The sequence below is a fragment of the Geotrypetes seraphini genome, chromosome 4, assembly GCF_902459505.1.
Source record: "Geotrypetes seraphini chromosome 4, aGeoSer1.1, whole genome shotgun sequence".
NCBI classification, from domain to species: domain Eukaryota; kingdom Metazoa; phylum Chordata; class Amphibia; order Gymnophiona; family Dermophiidae; genus Geotrypetes; species Geotrypetes seraphini.
In genome coordinates, this window is record NC_047087.1 from 325306280 (window position 1) to 325323969 (window position 17690).

Below are 17690 nucleotides of genomic sequence, written 5' to 3' on the forward strand. Positions count from 1 at the left end.
AAAATGATGATATTGCCTGTGGTTTGCTATCAAATGTGTATGATTCCGGTATTTTTTCAGAACTCTTTTTATAAAAAATTGAATGCAATAATTATTAAGTTTGTTTGGCTTGGCAAAACACCTAGAATTGCTTTGGTATCTTTACAGAAATCAATTAAGGAGGGTGGGGTAAATTTCCCAAATTTCTATAGGTATCATCAGGCCTATATTTTACGTCAAGGTATGTATTGGGTCCTCCCAGATCTCATTGAATACACTCCAGATTGGTTATACTTGGAATGGCGACTCCTGTCTCCTTTACATCTTTGTCACATTCTAAGTTTCCAAGTTTCCAAGTTTATTAGTTTTTAATATCCCGATCATAAAACAAATATCTGACCAGTTAGCAGTAGAATTTAAAAAAAAGGAGAAACTAGAAAGAGATAATAGTAAGTGCACGAAAGTGAATAAATTAAATGTAAATGACATATACAGACATACTGGAAAGTGAGGATAAAATGGGGGGATGGGAAAAGTTACATAATTTAGAAGAAATGAGATAGAGGGGAAGGGATGGAACGAGAAGGGTAGGGGTGCATGGTTGATGAGAATAAGGCTAAGAGTGATGTAGAAAAAAAAAAAAAAAAGAAATAATGGTTAAATTATGATTTATCATAGGCATCTTGAAATAGGAAAGTTTTAAGCTCAGTCTTGAATTTGAGTAATTGAGGTTCGTCGCGAAGGAACTGAGGAAGGGAGTTCCATAATGTGGGAGCTGTTATTGCAAAGTTGGTTTTACGAGTATAATAGGATTCTTTTAAAGATGGAATAAAAAGGAGTTTTTGGTCGGTTGATCTTAAAGAACGGGGGGAACTTTGAGGAATTAGTAGTTTGTCAAGAAATAAAGGCTTATGAGATAGTCTGATTTTGAAGGAGAGCAGGATAATTTTATAGATAATGCGATGGGTGATAGGGAGCCAATGAGCTTCTTTGAGAAGAGGAGTGACGTGTTCAAATTTTCCTTTTTTGTAAACAAGTTTTATTGCTGTATTTTGTATAAGTTGTAGTCGGCGAAGATCTTTTTGGGGTAATCCTTTAAAGAGAGAGTTACAGTAGTCTAAGTGGGAAATGACTAGGGAGTGAATAAGAATGTTAATTGAATCGGTATCTAAAATAGAACTGAGTGAACGGATAATTCGTAATTTAAAGAAACAAGTTTTTATGACTGAACTTATGTGATCTCGAAATGTAAGCTCTCTATCGAGAATAACACCTAATAATTTTACTTTGGTAACCATTTGTAGTGGTAAAGAATTGATAGAAATTATACCTAATAAAGATTCAGATGTTTTAATGGGAAGAAGGAGACCGCAAGATTTGTCAATATTAAGTGAGAGTTTATTTGAAAAGAGCCAGTCGCTTATAGTGTCTAATTTATTGTTTAAATCTTTTATATCTGAGATGTTTGATGTATTGATTGGATAAAGAAGTTGTATATCGTCTGCATAAGCGAAAGTTGTGAAACCTATTGATTGAGCTAAAGAGAGAAGAGGGGATAGAAAGATATTAAACAATAACGGAGATAGAATGGAACCTTGAGGTACTCCGAAAGTTTGTGATACCATTGAAGAAGTTTGGTTTTTTACATGTACTTTAGAACTACGTTCATGAAAGTAAGATATGAACCAAGTGAGAGCATGACCTGTAATACCGCAATCTTGTAGTCTAGATAAAAGAAGGGAATGGTCTATAGTATCAAAGGCTGAGGATAGGTCGAGGGAAATTAGTATGACAGATTTGAGATGGTCATGATAATATTGGATAGTTGAGATAAGGCCTAGTAATGATAATTCAGTTGAATATGAGACTCGAAAGCCAGTTTGATATGGATGAAGAGCATTAGTTTGGTCAAAAAATTCGGACAGTTGAGAATAAATGATTTTTTCAGTGAGTTTAGTAATTACAGGTAGGTTGGCGATTGGACGATAATTGTTGGGCAAAGAAGGATCTGAGTTATATTGTTTAAGTTTTGGAAAAACAAGAGCTGTCTTCCAAGCTGCGGGGATGTGGCAATCGGAGAAGGACTTAGAAATCATTTCCAGTAGGTAAGGGCCAAAAAAGGAGAAAAATTTTTTAAGAAGTATTGGGGGAATACTTTCCAAAGAGTTATTAGGAGAGTTTATAGATTGTAGAATAGAAAATAGTTGAGTTAGAGAAGGCATTTTAAAATTGGTGAAAGTGCTGAATGGAAGTTGAGTTGAATCATTATTAGTTTGAGCGGAGAAGACAGGCAGAGAAGGTCCGAGGTGGGTTCTTATAGTTTTAATTTTGGTATCAAAGAATTGAGATAATTCCTCGGCAGATGGTGAGGTCGAAGCTGGTAGGGTAGGTTTTTTTTTTGAGTATTTTGAAAGAGACTGGGCGATACTGAAGAGAGTAGAAGAATTACGAGTAGATGAAATAAGTTTAGAGTAATAATCTTTTTTGGTCTGTTGAATAGTTTTTTTTATAATGAAAGGCTTTTTCTTTAAAGAGAAGGAGATGACTATTAGTGTGTGTTTTACGCCATTTATTTTCGGCAGATCGAAGTTGTCGGCGGAGAAGGACCAAATTTTCGTTGAACCAGGGTTGGTGTTTCTTTGAAGTTTGATTAGAGATGAGAGTATTTAGTTTTTCAGATTTAGGTGCAAGAGAATCTAATAGGGATTTTGTAGTTGTTTCCCAGATAGAAAATTGTTCGGTGATAGGAAGGGAAGTAAAATCTTTGAGATTTAAATCAAAGGAAGACTGGATGGCTGGGAGTGTTATGTTGTTTATGTTGCGATTGAAAGGGGCATAATTTGTTTGTTGGGTGTGGTTTAAATGTGTTGGAGAGTCTAATTGCCAGATAATTAGAGTATGATCTGACCACGGTATAGAGAGGAAGTCGAAATTGTGAAAAAGATGATTAATGGTAGTAGGACATAAGATCATGTCAAGAGTATTTCCGGCAGAATGGGTTGGTGTATAGATGAGGGGCAATAATGATAAATCAGCGAACAGGGTTAAGAGTTCAGAGGTGTTATAGTGATTAGGAGAGTTAAAATGGATATTAAAGTCTCCGAGAATTATAGATTCAGGATAGGTGATATTAAAGTCGGATATAGTAGAAATAAGAGAAGAGAGTGAAGTTTTGGTTATTGGTGGGGGTAAGTAGATAAGAAGAAAATTAAGGGGAGAGGAAAATTTAATAGAGAATTGGAGAGATTCAATGGGAGAATGAGAAAAAAGATTAGTAGGATTTACCTGAAGAGGGATAGAGGAGTGGTATAGAACTGCTAATCCTCCTCCTTTTTTGTTTGTGCGGGGTTGAAAGATAGCTTTGTAATTGCGTGGACAGGCTTGAGTGATGTAAGCTTCCTCTCCCTGGGTTAACCAGATTTCGGTAATACATAGGATTTGAAGATTATATTGGATGATGATGTCATGGACTAGATGGTATTTGTTTTTTATGGAGCGTACATTTATTAGGCCAGAATTAAGTATGGAGGAGGAATCAGGTTGATTGAGACAAAGGTTAAATGGAGAATGAGTTGGTATAGAAATGTAGTTTCTTGGATAAGGTGTGGATAGATTTTTATGGATTGTAGTCTTAGAAGGTCGGCGGCCCCAGATTGTGGGGATAGAAGACATAGTACTAGTAGTGGAAAGTAGTTGGACAGGGGAAACGATTTGCATGAAATGATTTATCACAAAAAAGAGGATGTATAGATAGCGTAGAAACAAAGAGTTCTATATAGAGAGGGACAAGTAAATGAGGGTTTAGTAGAATGGAAGTTATAGAGGTAAGAGGGTAGAAAAAGAAGAAGCCGCATGAAGGAGCGCATAAAGGAGCAGAACCTGCTCCTTAGGTGCGCTCCTTTGGCGTGCGCCGCAAAGCAGGGGGATTTGTAGGGGAGGCTACCGGAGAGTAAAAGTGGGCGGAGTCGTCGGGGCCGCCGCTTTGCGGCGGCAGTCCTTTGGATGAACAAGAGGGCCTGTTGGAAGCAAAGAGGACAGACATTAGAAGAATACAAGTAAATATACAGTAATAATATAAAGGAAATATAAAGTGATTAGCGAGGGACAGTGAAAATGTGCAAGGCAGGAGATAGGAGCTCTAACGCTAGTGAAACAGATAATAAAAAATTTTAAATTAAAATTAACTGATATAATTGATAAAAAAAAAAAACAGGTAATAGAAATAAAAATCAAAGATAACCGATAAGACAATTACCTAAATACCTCAGTATCAAGATGCCCAGATTGTATAAAGAAAATAAACTTTTATTAGATACATGGAAAACTCTAAGATATGTAAGTAATTTAACTGAAATTCCTATTAGTAAATCAACAAATCAATCTATATGGCTAAACTCCAAGATTCAGATTGGCGGAACTAAGATTGTCTGGAGGCATTGGTTAAATGCAGGAATACGAACTTTAAATGATGTTATTTCAAATGGAAAATGCTTGAGTTTACACAATTGCAAAATAAATTTGGACTGAATAAATCACAATTTTATAAATGGTTGCAATTGAAGCAGGCCATTCAGGCAGGGTTCCCTGAATGGAAAACTTTAAATTTTCAATACAGCATGGAATTTTTATGCTTCCAGGCAGATTTTCTGGGTCACCAGGCCGCACAGTGGTATAAAGTTATTAGTGAATTGGTTAATAAAAAACCTAAAAATGGTCTTAGGGATATTTGGAGCATTGAGATTAATCATCAAATTTTGGCATCTCAATGACCACAAATTTGGTCTTGGAGAATAAGATGTACACTGTCAGCATCTATGAGACAAACTTGGTTTTTTCTTTTGCATAGAGCATTTTGGACCCCTGTTAGATTACAAAAATTAAATAGTTCAATGTCTAATAGATGCTGGCATTGTAAGCTTGAAGTAGGGACTTTGGATCATCTTTTATTTTTCTGTCCCTATATATTAGCCTTTTGGAATTCGATCTGGGATCAAATAAATTCTTTATTAGATAATCCTGTAGCATTAACTTATGATACTGTGATATTTGGCATATCTATGAGGAAAAAGAGTCAGATATCGGCAAGTAATAACAAACTTTTATTGATTATGACAGGAGTTGCCATGCAACATATTACTACAAATTGGAAAGATCACACAAGACTTAATTTTAATTTCTGGTGGAATTCACTATGTCACATATATACAATGGAACGTTCAATAGCAATACAAAATGGAAATTATAAAAGGTTTAATGAATATGGGGGCCATTGACATTGTTTTGTAATGAATAAACACCATTTTCTTAACATTATTTATGATTGGAAGGGAAAGGGGAGGGTTTATATAAATGAAAAAAAAATAAAAATGTAAAAAAGAAATATGACAAAGATTGATTCAATTAAATAATTGTATGGAAAGGGAGGAGGGAAGAAGGGTTTAGATATATATACATTTGTTATGATCTTGATAGATTTATCAAGTGATGTTAGTAAATCTATGTATTACTTATATTGTGCACTTGTTGAAAGTTTAAAAATGAATAAAGAATTATAAAAAAAAAAAAAGAAGACTGTGCGTCCAGGTGGCAGATTAAGTTTGATGTGGACAAATGCAAAGTGATGCATATTGGGAAGAATAACCCGAATCACAGTTACTGGATGCTAGGGTCCACCTTGGGGGTTAGCACCTAAGAAAGGGATCCGAGTGTCATTGTAGACAATATGATGAAACCTTCAACCCAATGTGTGGCGGCTGCCAAAAAAACAAACAAGATGCTAGGAATTATTAAAAAAGGGATTATTAACAAGACTAAGGATATTATATAATGCCTCTGTATCATTCCATGGTGTTATGTCACCTGGAGTATTGCTTTCAATTCTTGTCTCCTTATCTGCTGTCATCTTTCTATGTTTCTATCTCAAGAAAGATATAGCGGCACTAGAAAAGTTTCAAGAAGAGTGACCAAGATGATAAAGGGGATGGAACTCCTCTCGTATGAGGAAAGACTAAAAAGGTTAGGGCTCCTCAGCTTGGAAAAGAGACAGCTGAGGGGAGATATGATTGAAGTCTACAAAATCCTGAGTGGTGTAGAATGGGTACAAGTAGATTGATTTTTTACTCCATCAAAAATTACAAAGACTAGGGTCACTCAAAGTTACAGGGAAATACTTTTAAAACCAATAGGAAGAAATTTTTTTTCATTCAGTGGATAGTAAAGCTCTGGAACACGTTGCCAGAGGTTGTGGTAAAAGTGGATAGTGTAGCTGGTTTTAAGAAAAGTTTGGACAAATTCCTGAGGAAAAGTCCATAGTCTGTTGTTAAGACATGGGGGAAGCCTCTGCTTGTCCTGGAGCGGTAGCATGGAATGTTGCTACTCTTTGGATTTTGGCCAGGTACTAGTGACTTATGTTGGCCACCGTGAGAACGGGCTACTGGGCTTAATGGACCATTGGTCTGCCCAGTAAGGCTATTCTTATGTACTCCTGTTCAAAGTTGGACTGTAGCCCCATCACCTCTCTAAGGGTATTTCCACGCGTACTGGCTTATATGCAAATGAGGCTTTTTTCCCTTGGCTTCCTGGGAAAGCCTATACCCAGCAGGTTCTAGCATATTGTTCTTCTTTGGGTCTGTTTTCTGGGGGATGACAGGTGTACCTCATAACACTTGCATTTTGTGGGATTCCCATAGACCATCTCAGAGCATCAGCTGCTTGAAGTTCTGGAACGCTGGATTTCAGCCACTTTTCCATCTGCCAGCTTGATTGGGCCTATTTGTTTGGAGTGTGCCCAATGCCTCGACTAGTGTCAAGAGGGAAAGGTGCATCCCAGAGCCAGTCATTGCTATATACACACAGAAAGTGTGCTCCTATATAGTTATAGGAAGACATACTCTAGGAGGAATATGTCGTTTGATTTTTTTCAGGACTACTCGGTGGCACTTACAAAGTGTTGAAGGGCCTTTACCCCAGTGTGCTCGATATTGAGTACGAGATATTTTGTTTTATGCTAATCTACCCAGCTTTGCTAAAAATTTATAAGGGGGGGGGCAATGGACCACATTTGACAATTCTTTTTTTGGATTGTCTCTTTTTTTTGGATTACAACAATCATCACCTTTTATTCATCACATTTGGATCTTTCATGACTATTTCTTTATTATTGGACACATTGGAGGACTGTTATCCTTGAATCTTTACCTGGATAGATGGTTTTGTTGGAGGCCCACTTAGGCGTTAAAACATGGCCTAGCATTTAACCTCGTGCTGCAACGAGGAGTATCACTTGAGTCCAGTTTTGGAATGTTATTGGTTTTTAGGACACGGAAGGAGGGTGAAGTTGTTATGGGTTTTGTGGTATGTTTCTGATTTGGAAGAGGTGGGAATCCTATCCTTGGGTGAGGAATTTCATATATGTGTTCTATTTGCTCTTACATATTTCCTGTATTGTGTCATGAGCCAGCGTAGTATACAAATTTTATCTTGGAATGTTTCTAGGATCTCGTCTCCTGTTAGGCACAGTAAAATTTTAACTCACTTGAAGCATCATAAAGCAGACATAGTTTGCTTGCGTGAGATGAGATGAGATTGACAAATGAAAAGCCTCGAAAGTTGAGGAGAGACTGGGTGGGAGAGGTTTATTTCTCTTCTACTATTCATAAGCATTGTAGAGTTACAAGACACTACCAGGCACCATTAAGTGCATCCTGACTAATGATTATAGCTGCTATTTATTAGTACATGTCAATGTGCATTATCTACTCACAAAAAATATTCCAGCATATATCCACTACTGTAGAGGAGTGAAGCACAAGATAGGATATGTATTTATAAATGGAGAAAGGACCTCAGTTTCTTCCAGGGAAAGGAAAATTCACCTGGAGGACCTCTATGTCTGCCGTATTCAACTTCAAGCAGCATAGGAAAAAACATCCCTGGTCAAAAACTCCATTATAAAATAATATCTGAAAAAACTGTTAATATACAGTCCAGAAAATCACAAATCACTTATCTCTTCGATTCACTGTCCTCCAGGTGGGAATTGAATCCAAACAGTTCAATCGATTTCACCACATTAACTTTCTTCTAAACGTGGGAAAAGATATATTTGAGACTCCCGACAGGCCCTGTTTCGCTATTAGAACGCTGCATCAGGGGAGGTCTCTAAAACGATACAATATCACCATATAAGTATTCTTCAAGACATTTCAATGCACTAAAAAGAGTAACACACAGCTACTTACATTGAAATATTGAGCTACCGCTTCACAGATTCTCTTGGAAGAAATGGCGGCCCGGCGTTCCAGATAGGGTTTAAAACGGAAGGTCATGCTGGTCATTGAACCAATCATCATAGAGGGGCGTAACTTCGTAGAAAAAATTTTTTTTTAAAAAAGGCACGCCATTCTATTTTGGTGTTTAAACCTGTAGGTATGCATGATTTTAATTTAAACACCCATTTTTGTTCACATTGTCGTAGAAATGTTCGAAAGTCACCACCTTTTTTCGAGGGAGATAGCTTTTCAATAATCCAGCATTGCATTTCTGTAAAGGAATGATTGTGGTCTAAACAATGCTGTACCATTGGTGCCTCTGATTTTCTACAGCTTAAGCAAGATCTATGCTCGATTACACGGGTCTTGAACACACGGGAAGTTTGTCCTATATAAATTTTCTTACAGGGGCATTGAATTGCATAGATAACTCCCCTAGAGTCACATGTCGTAGAAGTTTTAAGTTTATACACTTTCTGGTCTACTGGGTTAATAAAGTGATCACAGTCTAACGTGATTTGGCATATCGAGCAGTGCCCACAGTGGACATGTCCAACCCTCTCATCACCATTCGTTGCTATAAGGGGATCCAAAGTCCCTCTGCTCGTTGGACAGATGGTTTCTTGTAAGTTTCTATTACGAGAGTAAGCTGTCAATACTTTAATATCTCTAAAGCAAGGATGAACAGCTAAGCAGTTCCAATATTTCTTAACAACATTCCCAAATTTTCTTGCTTGTTGGGAATGACGTAGAACACAGACTAATTGATCTTGTTCTGGTTCAGATTCTGTATATTGCAGTAAGTATTCTCTATGGTTGTACAACGCTCTATTATATGATGATTTAATGCATCGCTCAGGATAACCACGATCCACTAATTTTTTGCCTAAAATGTGCGCTTGTTCTTTAAATTCATGTTTAGTTGAACATAATCTACGGTAGCGCAAAAACTGCGAATTAGGCAAACTCTCTTTGAGGTGCTGAGGGTGGGAGCTAGAGAATTCTAGGAATGTATTCCTATCAGTTTCTTTCCGGTGTACTGAAGTATGAAAAAAGCCCTCTTTAATCTCAACACGTACATCCAAGAAAGAGATACATCGCAAATCAAAGGATAACGTGAATTTAATTGTAGGTAAGCATGTATTCAAAAGATCTATAAACTTTTGTAGTTTCACGAGAGAGTCTTCCCAGATGATAAAGATGTCGTCTATATATCGACACCAAAGGGATACTTTAGAAAAAAATGTCGAATTATATACAAATCTCTCCTCAAAATCCAACATAAAAAGATTAGCCAGAGAGGGAGCACATGTTGCACCCATTGCCGTCCCATGCAGTTGTTGATAAAAAATATCTTGGAACATAAAATAATTTTTCTTGAGTGAAATGGTTAATAACTGGATCAAAAATTCAGTACGTCCCCATCAAGTACCAACTGAATTTTTGATCCAGTTATTAACCATTTCACTCAAGAAAAATTATTTTATGTTCCAAGATATTTTTTATCAACAACTGCATGGGACGGCAATGGGTGCAACATGTGCTCCCTCTCTGGCTAATCTTTTTATGTTGGATTTTGAGGAGAGATTTGTATATAATTCGACATTTTTTTCTAAAGTATCCCTTTGGTGTCGATATATAGACGACATCTTTATCATCTGGGAAGACTCTCTCGTGAAACTACAAAAGTTTATAGATCTTTTGAATACATGCTTACCTACAATTAAATTCACGTTATCCTTTGATTTGCGATGTATCTCTTTCTTGGATGTACGTGTTGAGATTAAAGAGGGCTTTTTTCATACTTCAGTACACCGGAAAGAAACTGATAGGAATACATTCCTAGAATTCTCTAGCTCCCACCCTCAGCACCTCAAAGAGAGTTTGCCTAATTCGCAGTTTTTGCGCTACCGTAGATTATGTTCAACTAAACATGAATTTAAAGAACAAGCGCACATTTTAGGCAAAAAATTAGTGGATCGTGGTTATCCTGAGCGATGCATTAAATCATCATATAATAGAGCGTTGTACAACCATAGAGAATACTTACTGCAATATACAGAATCTGAACCAGAACAAGATCAATTAGTCTGTGTTCTACGTCATTCCCAACAAGCAAGAAAATTTGGGAATGTTGTTAAGAAATATTGGAACTGCTTAGCTGTTCATCCTTGCTTTAGAGATATTAAAGTATTGACAGCTTACTCTCGTAATAGAAACTTACAAGAAACCATCTGTCCAACGAGCAGAGGGACTTTGGATCCCCTTATAGCAACGAATGGTGATGAGAGGGTTGGACATGTCCACTGTGGGCACTGCTCGATATGCCAAATCACGTTAGACTGTGATCACTTTATTAACCCAGTAGACCAGAAAGTGTATAAACTTAAAACTTCTACGACATGTGACTCTAGGGGAGTTATCTATGCAATTCAATGCCCCTGTAAGAAAATTTATATAGGACAAACTTCCCGTGTGTTCAAGACCCGTGTAATCGAGCATAGATCTTGCTTAAGCTGTAGAAAATCAGAGGCACCAATGGTACAGCATTGTTTAGACCACAATCATTCCTTTACAGAAATGCAATGCTGGATTATTGAAAAGCTATCTCCCTCGAAAAAAGGTGGTGACTTTCGAACATTTCTACGACAATGTGAACAAAAATGGGTGTTTAAATTAAAATCATGCATACCTACAGGTTTAAACACCAAAATAGAATGGCGTGCCTTTTTTAAAAAAAAATTTTTTCTACGAAGTTACGCCCCTCTATGATGATTGGTTCAATGACCAGCATGACCTTCCGTTTTAAACCCTATCTGGAACGCCGGGCCGCCATTTCTTCCAAGAGAATCTGTGAAGCGGTAGCTCAATATTTCAATGTAAGTAGCTGTGTGTTACTCTTTTTAGTGCATTGAAATGTCTTGAAGAATACTTATATGGTGATATTGTATCGTTTTAGAGACCTCCCCTGATGCAGCGTTCTAATAGCGAAACAGGGCCTGTCGGGAGTCTCAAATATATCTTTTCCCACGTTTAGAAGAAAGTTAATGTGGTGAAATCGATTGAACTGTTTGGATTCAATTCCCACCTGGAGGACAGTGAATCGAAGAGATAAGTGATTTGTGATTTTCTGGACTGTATATTAACAGTTTTTTCAGATATTATTTTATAATGGAGTTTTTGACCAGGGATGTTTTTTCCTATGCTGCTTGAAGTTGAATACAGCAGACATAGAGGTCCTCCAGGTGAATTTTCCTTTCCCTGGAAGAAACTGAGGTCCTTTCTCCATTTATAAATACATATCCTATCTTGTGCTTCACTTCTCTACAGTAGTGGATATATGCTGGAATATTTTTTGTGAGTATTTATTATATTCCTCTTGCAGTTTTGGATTATAATGTGCATTATCTGCAATTTCATTTGGTAGTGCCTTATACCCCTGATGTTTATGAACATACTTTCTTTTGCCATTTGATGAAGATGTGCCTAGATAGGATGGACATACACTTGGTAGTAGCTGGAGACTTTAACCAAATTTTGGTTCCTCAGATTGATTGATTACCTGACAAACATATGGATGTGAGCAAGGGTTTACCATATTTATGTGCTTTCTTGGGTCTGGTGAATCCTTGGTGTTTGTTGCACCCGAGAGAAAGAGATTATACACACCTTTCCCCAGCCCATGGCACCTTCTCTAGAATAGGTTGCATTTCATCTACTAAACAAATTTTTCTAGAATAGTCACCGCTAAAATTGGTCCCATGGAGATTTCAGACCATACACTTTGTGACATTTCCGCTCCACGAGACGGTCATGTCAGAGCAAAACCCCGGTCTCAAGTTCTTACTCGAGACCAGGCTCTCTCTGAAAAGGATCAGCAAGAAGATCCTGAAAGCCTAGCTGCCTATCCTGAGCCTTCTAACCTAGAGCAGTGCCCAGAATATAGGATAACTCCACGGACCAGGAAAACCTCCAGCCACACTAAGAGATTTAAGCAAGTTCCCAGTGATATTCTGCCCTGCAGCCTGAGGGGGAGCCCAAGAACATACAAGCTAGGCACACAGACACCCAGTGTAGGGCGTGCCTCTAGGCCTTTTAAGCAGCTCTCCAAAGCATTAGAGGAGGCTGCCCAAGAGAGTCTGGCAGAGAGAGTTCTCCGGGCCAGGAAAAGGCCAGACCTCACTCCAGAGCCAATGGAGTGTGAGGCTTCAATACCCCTGGAACCAGCAGAGCAGCTGGACACCCCAGAAAGCATGGACCTGGATGAAGTGGGTATGCCGGAGTCCGTTATGGGAGAAGCCATGGATGTGAGCTTGACAACTTGCCACTAAACACTGCAGGTACGGAGCTGCACAGGAATAATAGTGGAGAAGAGTTTGGAAGAACTAAATTTTGATTGTTTGTGAGGTACAAACAAGCTTAGAGCAGGGCTGCACCAGCTTGATTGTTTTGCTACACTGCAGCTGTGCAGAAGCTCAAGGGGAACTACAGGACTGTGAGCTAATTAGGGCTGACACTTTAAGAGCCTGCAGTAAGGTTTTAGTTTTGTCTTTTGGTTCCTGCTTAAAGTTTACTTTATAACCCCAAATGCAAATACCTGGTGAAGAAACTGGACTGTGTTGATTGGCAAGCCCAGGACTCAAGCTCACGGCTTGATAATTTCTTAAGAGAGACTACTTGTGCTGTGTTTTTTTTTAAGTGACTGTGGGGCAAAGTAGAGAAAGCACTAAGACCTGGACTGGAATTATACTTGACAGAAAGCTTGCTGTGCTTTCACCGGACCGGGTGAAAGTTAAAAGGATTTCAATTTTTTTTTTTTTTCCTTTTTGTTTTTCTTTCTTTGCCCTGTTTTGGAGAAGCCAGGAAACTTGAACTGTAATAACTGCTTATATGATTTCTAGTTGGTGTGTTAAGTGACTAATTCAACTTTACACATTATGTTTGGTTCAACTTGACTCACGGTGCTTTATTTTTGGGGCAAAGCCCGGATAGTGAGACACCAGTGAGGTCTCCCCCTTTGGGAGCCGCGTCAAGAGTGTACTACCCCTATCGGGGGGGGGGGGGTCTTCTTAACCGTACCAAGACCCCGGTAGGTGACAACTTATTTGAGTAAATCTAATCAGGCTCTAGGCAACTTGAGGAAGGGAAAGGGAAGTGCAGAACACCGATACAGAGATTGGAGATTTCCTTCGTATTTGCATGATGACCCCAAATAAGGATTAATGGGATGATTTTGCATCTTTTAATTCTCAACATGCAGATGACCTGTTTTTGTTTTGGGAGACATAATTTCTTATGTTAACGTGAACAAAATGTATTTATCAAGGGATCGTTACACTGGAATATCAATATAAACTTAGTAAACAGTGTTAAATAAAAATCCCTAAGGCAGCTTTGAAAGAATTGCTGTTGGCCACACAAGTAACGCTAAATTCCCATGCCCCATAAGCATACTAAACAGTTGCACTGTATGACACTTACCTTGCAAACGTCCTCCTCATGTGCCTCAGTACATGTATTGCTGACTCATGTGGGGGCAATGTGCTCAGCTTCAGTGACGGGCAATCACTATACATTCCTAGGGTCACCTGCTTGTGAAATTGCCATGATGCCTTTTCCCCATGGTCCCCATGTGCAGGAAAGGCCAGACCATGTCTCAAACCCCATATGCTACCCTAAGCCAGGTCATTGGTGAGGCCCCACTTGGAGTATTGTGTTCAGTTTTGGAGACCGTATCTGGCGAAAGACGTAAGAAGACATGAGGCGGTCCAGAGGAGGGCGATGAAAATGATAGGAGGCTTGCGCCAGAAGACGTATGAGGAGAGACTGGAAGCCCTGAATATGTATACCCTAGAGGAAAGGAGAGACAGGGGAGATATGATTCAGACGTTCAAATACTTAAAGGGTATTAACGTAGAACAAAATCTTTTCCAGAGAAAGGAAAATGGTAAAACCAGAGGACATAATTTGAGGTTGAGGGGTGGTAGATTCAGGGGCAATGTTAGGAAGTTCTACTTTACGGAGAGGGTGGTGGATGCCTGGAATGCGCTCCCGAGAGAGGTGGTGGAGAGTAAAACTGTGACTGAGTTCAAAGAAGCATGGGATGAACACAGAAGATTTAGAATCAGAAAATAATATTAAAGATTGAACTAGGCCAGTTACTGGGCAGACTTGTACGGTCTGCGTCTGTGTATGGCCGTTTGGAGGAGGATGGGCAGGGGAGGGCTTCAATGGCTGGGAGGTTGTAGATGGGCTGGAGTAAGTCTTAACAGAGATTTCGGCAGTTGGAACCCAAGCACAGTACCGGGTAAAGCTTTGGATTCTTGCCCAGAAATAGCTAAAAAGAAAAAAAAAAAAAAAAAAAATTTAAATTGAATCAGGTTGGGCAGACTGGATGGACCATTCGGGTCTTTATCTGCCGTCATCTACTATGTTACTATGTTAATTTCATGTTTGAGTTTTTTTCAGTATCCTCCGGTGTTGCCCATCTGATTTATTACTCTTTAACTTGTCAATTCAGCAGCCTTCGACACAGTGGACATGAGAATTCTGTTAGATAAATTGTGGATAGAAAGTGTGGCTGGTGATTGTGGAAGTAAGCTCTCCCCAGTGATGTATGTGAGAAAAGGAGTGCCACGGAGAGAGGGGAGTGTGTGCTGCCTGAGGAGAGCAGGTGTTTGGCGGTGTCGGCGCTTCCTTGCAACCTACCCTGGATTGCTCCTCACTGACATCATCTTGTGGGGCAGTCAATGGTAATAAAAACTCACCGCTTCCTGTGGCTCGGCTTCGGGGTGTGACCTCCTTGTGAGCCCCTTTGGGGCTTTGGTGGAGCAAGAGATAAGGTTGGGCTTTTTTTTTCTTTATTACCTTGTATTTTCTTGAACATGGGAAAGCGTAAGGCAGGGGTGTCCAACCCACGGGCTGCATACGGCCCTGTGAAGTATTTTGTGCGGCCCCACTCGAGGGTCGAGGGTAATGCGGTGTTTTCCTCTGCCGCCCCCGGGTGTTTACCGTCTTGCTGGCTCCCTCCTCCGTCTTGCTGCAGCGTTTGCTCAAAGCCGCGGGCAGCAGATCCTATGTGCCTCTTGTGGCTGACCCGGAAGTGTTCCCTCTGACATCGCGACGTCGGAGGGAACACTTCCAGATCAGCTGCTGGAGGCACGTGGAAGCCACTGCCTGCCATTTTGAAGAAGCGAGCCTGCTGGCTGGAGAGGGTAGGCTGGAGGTGGGTTGTTGGGAGGGCAGAGGACCCCAAAGGTGGGAAGGAGTGAGCATCCCTTCTGCTGTCCTTCTATTTAAAGGTGCAGGGGTGTTGAGGGGTTTCAGGAGGCGAGGACACCAGCATCATCAGGGGCATCGAATGGCCTGTTGGGGGAAATCAGTGGGAGGGAGGAGTCAGGGGTCTTAAAAAAAAAAAAAAAAAAAAAATTGGGGGGGGGGGATCATCTGAGCTGTCAAGCCTTATTTTCCTGTCATTGCCTGAGCCAATCAGCGCTCAGGCACTGACTGAAAAGTAAAGCTACTACAGCTCAGACCCTGCCGGAAACTTTGCCCACAAATGTGCAGAATGAGGTTAGAGAATTACCCAGCAATGATAGGGAATCACCCAGCGTGCGCCTTTAAATATTAATGAGCCCATTTTACTATTATAAGCCCATTTTAATATTAATCGCCTCATTATATTGCATTTGTATGGCAGAGACTTTTAGGAAGCTTGGAAAAGACCATGGTGAACCATTCTGATAACTGGCCCGTAAAAACTGCCCTGCTACACCAGTTGAAATCGGTTTAGCGACCATCATTAAGGGCACGGTAACTTTTGAGAATCCGGCCCTTAGTAAGTTTGCAGTCAGAACTTTACAGTGTCTGGAAGTGAGGGGGGTGGGAGTGTTCACTGGGGTGTAGGCTTTGTTGCTGGGAGGCTTTTCCAGTCTATTATTAGAGCTATCTTCATCTATAGCTCTCCTTCCCAACTTAATCCATTTTACCCTCTCCACTGATCTCATTGAAAACCAAATTAAAAAGTGATCTGACCAATCTGTAACCCACCATGAACTTTGAGAAATTTTAAGATAAAACCATAAAGTATAACACAGAATTATTCAATCTAAGAACATAAGCGCATATTTAGAATTCTATAAAATTATTTTAATAACCCTCTTGATGAAAGCCCTTTGATGTTTGTAGCATTCATTCTGCTTTCATTGATATGTTGTGGGTTTTAAAAAAATATAGGTTGAAGACTTCTTGAATCCGTCCAGTGATCTCTCAGGATTTGGTATTGGTTTTGACAAAGGAACGTTTGATGCTGTGAGTCTGGATCCTGAGAATGCAGTGGAGAAGAGAGAGCAGTTTGTTATGTCTCTGACACATTTGCTGAAACCTGAAGGATTTTTTATAATAACTTCTTGCAATTGGACCAAAGAGGAGCTGCTCCATCACTTTAGAGAAGGTAAAATGACTTTAACGAACTGTTTGTCTCAAGCTCTTCCCACTCTCACTTCACTTCATTTCTGCCTTGCTCTTTCTCTCATCCTTTTGGTAAGAGTCTCTGTTTTTCCTCACTATTAAGTCTCCCTCTCTTTATATCACTTCTTCTTTCTTTCTCTGGATAATACTCCTCCTCTCCCTGAAACAATATAAGAACATAAGAATTGCCGCTGCTGGGTCAGACCAATGGTTCATCGTGACCAGCAGTCTGCTCACTCGGCGGCCCTTAGGTCAAAGATCAGTGCCCTATTAGAGTCTAACCTTACTTGCATATGTTATGTTCCAGTAGGAACTTATCCATCCTTGTCTTGAATCCCTGAAGGGTGTTTTCCCCTATAACAACCTCCAGAGGAGCATTCCAGGTTTCTACCTCTCTCTGGGTGAAGAAAAACTTCCTTACGTTTGTACGGAATCTTTTCCCTTCTAACTTCAGCGAGTGCCCTCCCGTTCTCTTCACCTTTGGAGAGGGTGAAAAGTCTCTCTTTCTCTACTAAGTCAGTTCTTTCTAATCTTCTTCCTCACCATGGCTCTCATCCCTTCGTAGTTCCCTTTTCATACATGAAAAAGGACATAGTACTACTGGAAAGGGTCCAGAGAAGTGCAACAAAAATGGTTAAGGGACTGGGGGAGTTGCCGTACAACAAGAGGCTAGAGAAACTGGGCCTCTTCTCCCTTGAAAAGAGAAGACTGAGAGGAGACATGATCGAAACATTCAAGATATTGAAGGGAATTGACTTAGTAGAGACAGAGAGATTGTTCACCCTCTCAAAGGTGAAGAGAACAAAAAGGCACTCGCTAAATTTAGAAGGGAAAAGATTCCGTACAAGCGTAAGGAAGTTCTTCTTCACCCAGAGAGTGGTGGAGGTCTGAAACACTGTTCTGGAGGCTGTTACAGGGGAAAGCACCCTTCTGGGATTCAATACAAGGTTGGAAAAGTTCCTAGTGGAATAG

At 39.7% G+C, this 17690-nt stretch overlaps 1 protein-coding gene across 3 annotated transcripts in view; it reads left to right on the plus strand.

The window, feature by feature from the left end:
• EEF1AKMT2 (EEF1A lysine methyltransferase 2) overlaps nt 1-17690 on the plus strand; it is a 117481-nt gene that overhangs the window by 64665 nt on the left and 35126 nt on the right. For all 3 annotated transcript variants that reach the window (XR_004539299.1, XM_033943015.1, XM_033943016.1), the window contains one exon: nt 16485-16701. Coding sequence is in view for 2 of the 3 variants with exons in the window: in XM_033943015.1 (XP_033798906.1) it covers nt 16485-16701 (217 nt within the window). In the remaining variant the exon portion in view is untranslated. The remainder of the gene's footprint in view (nt 1-16484; nt 16702-17690) is intronic.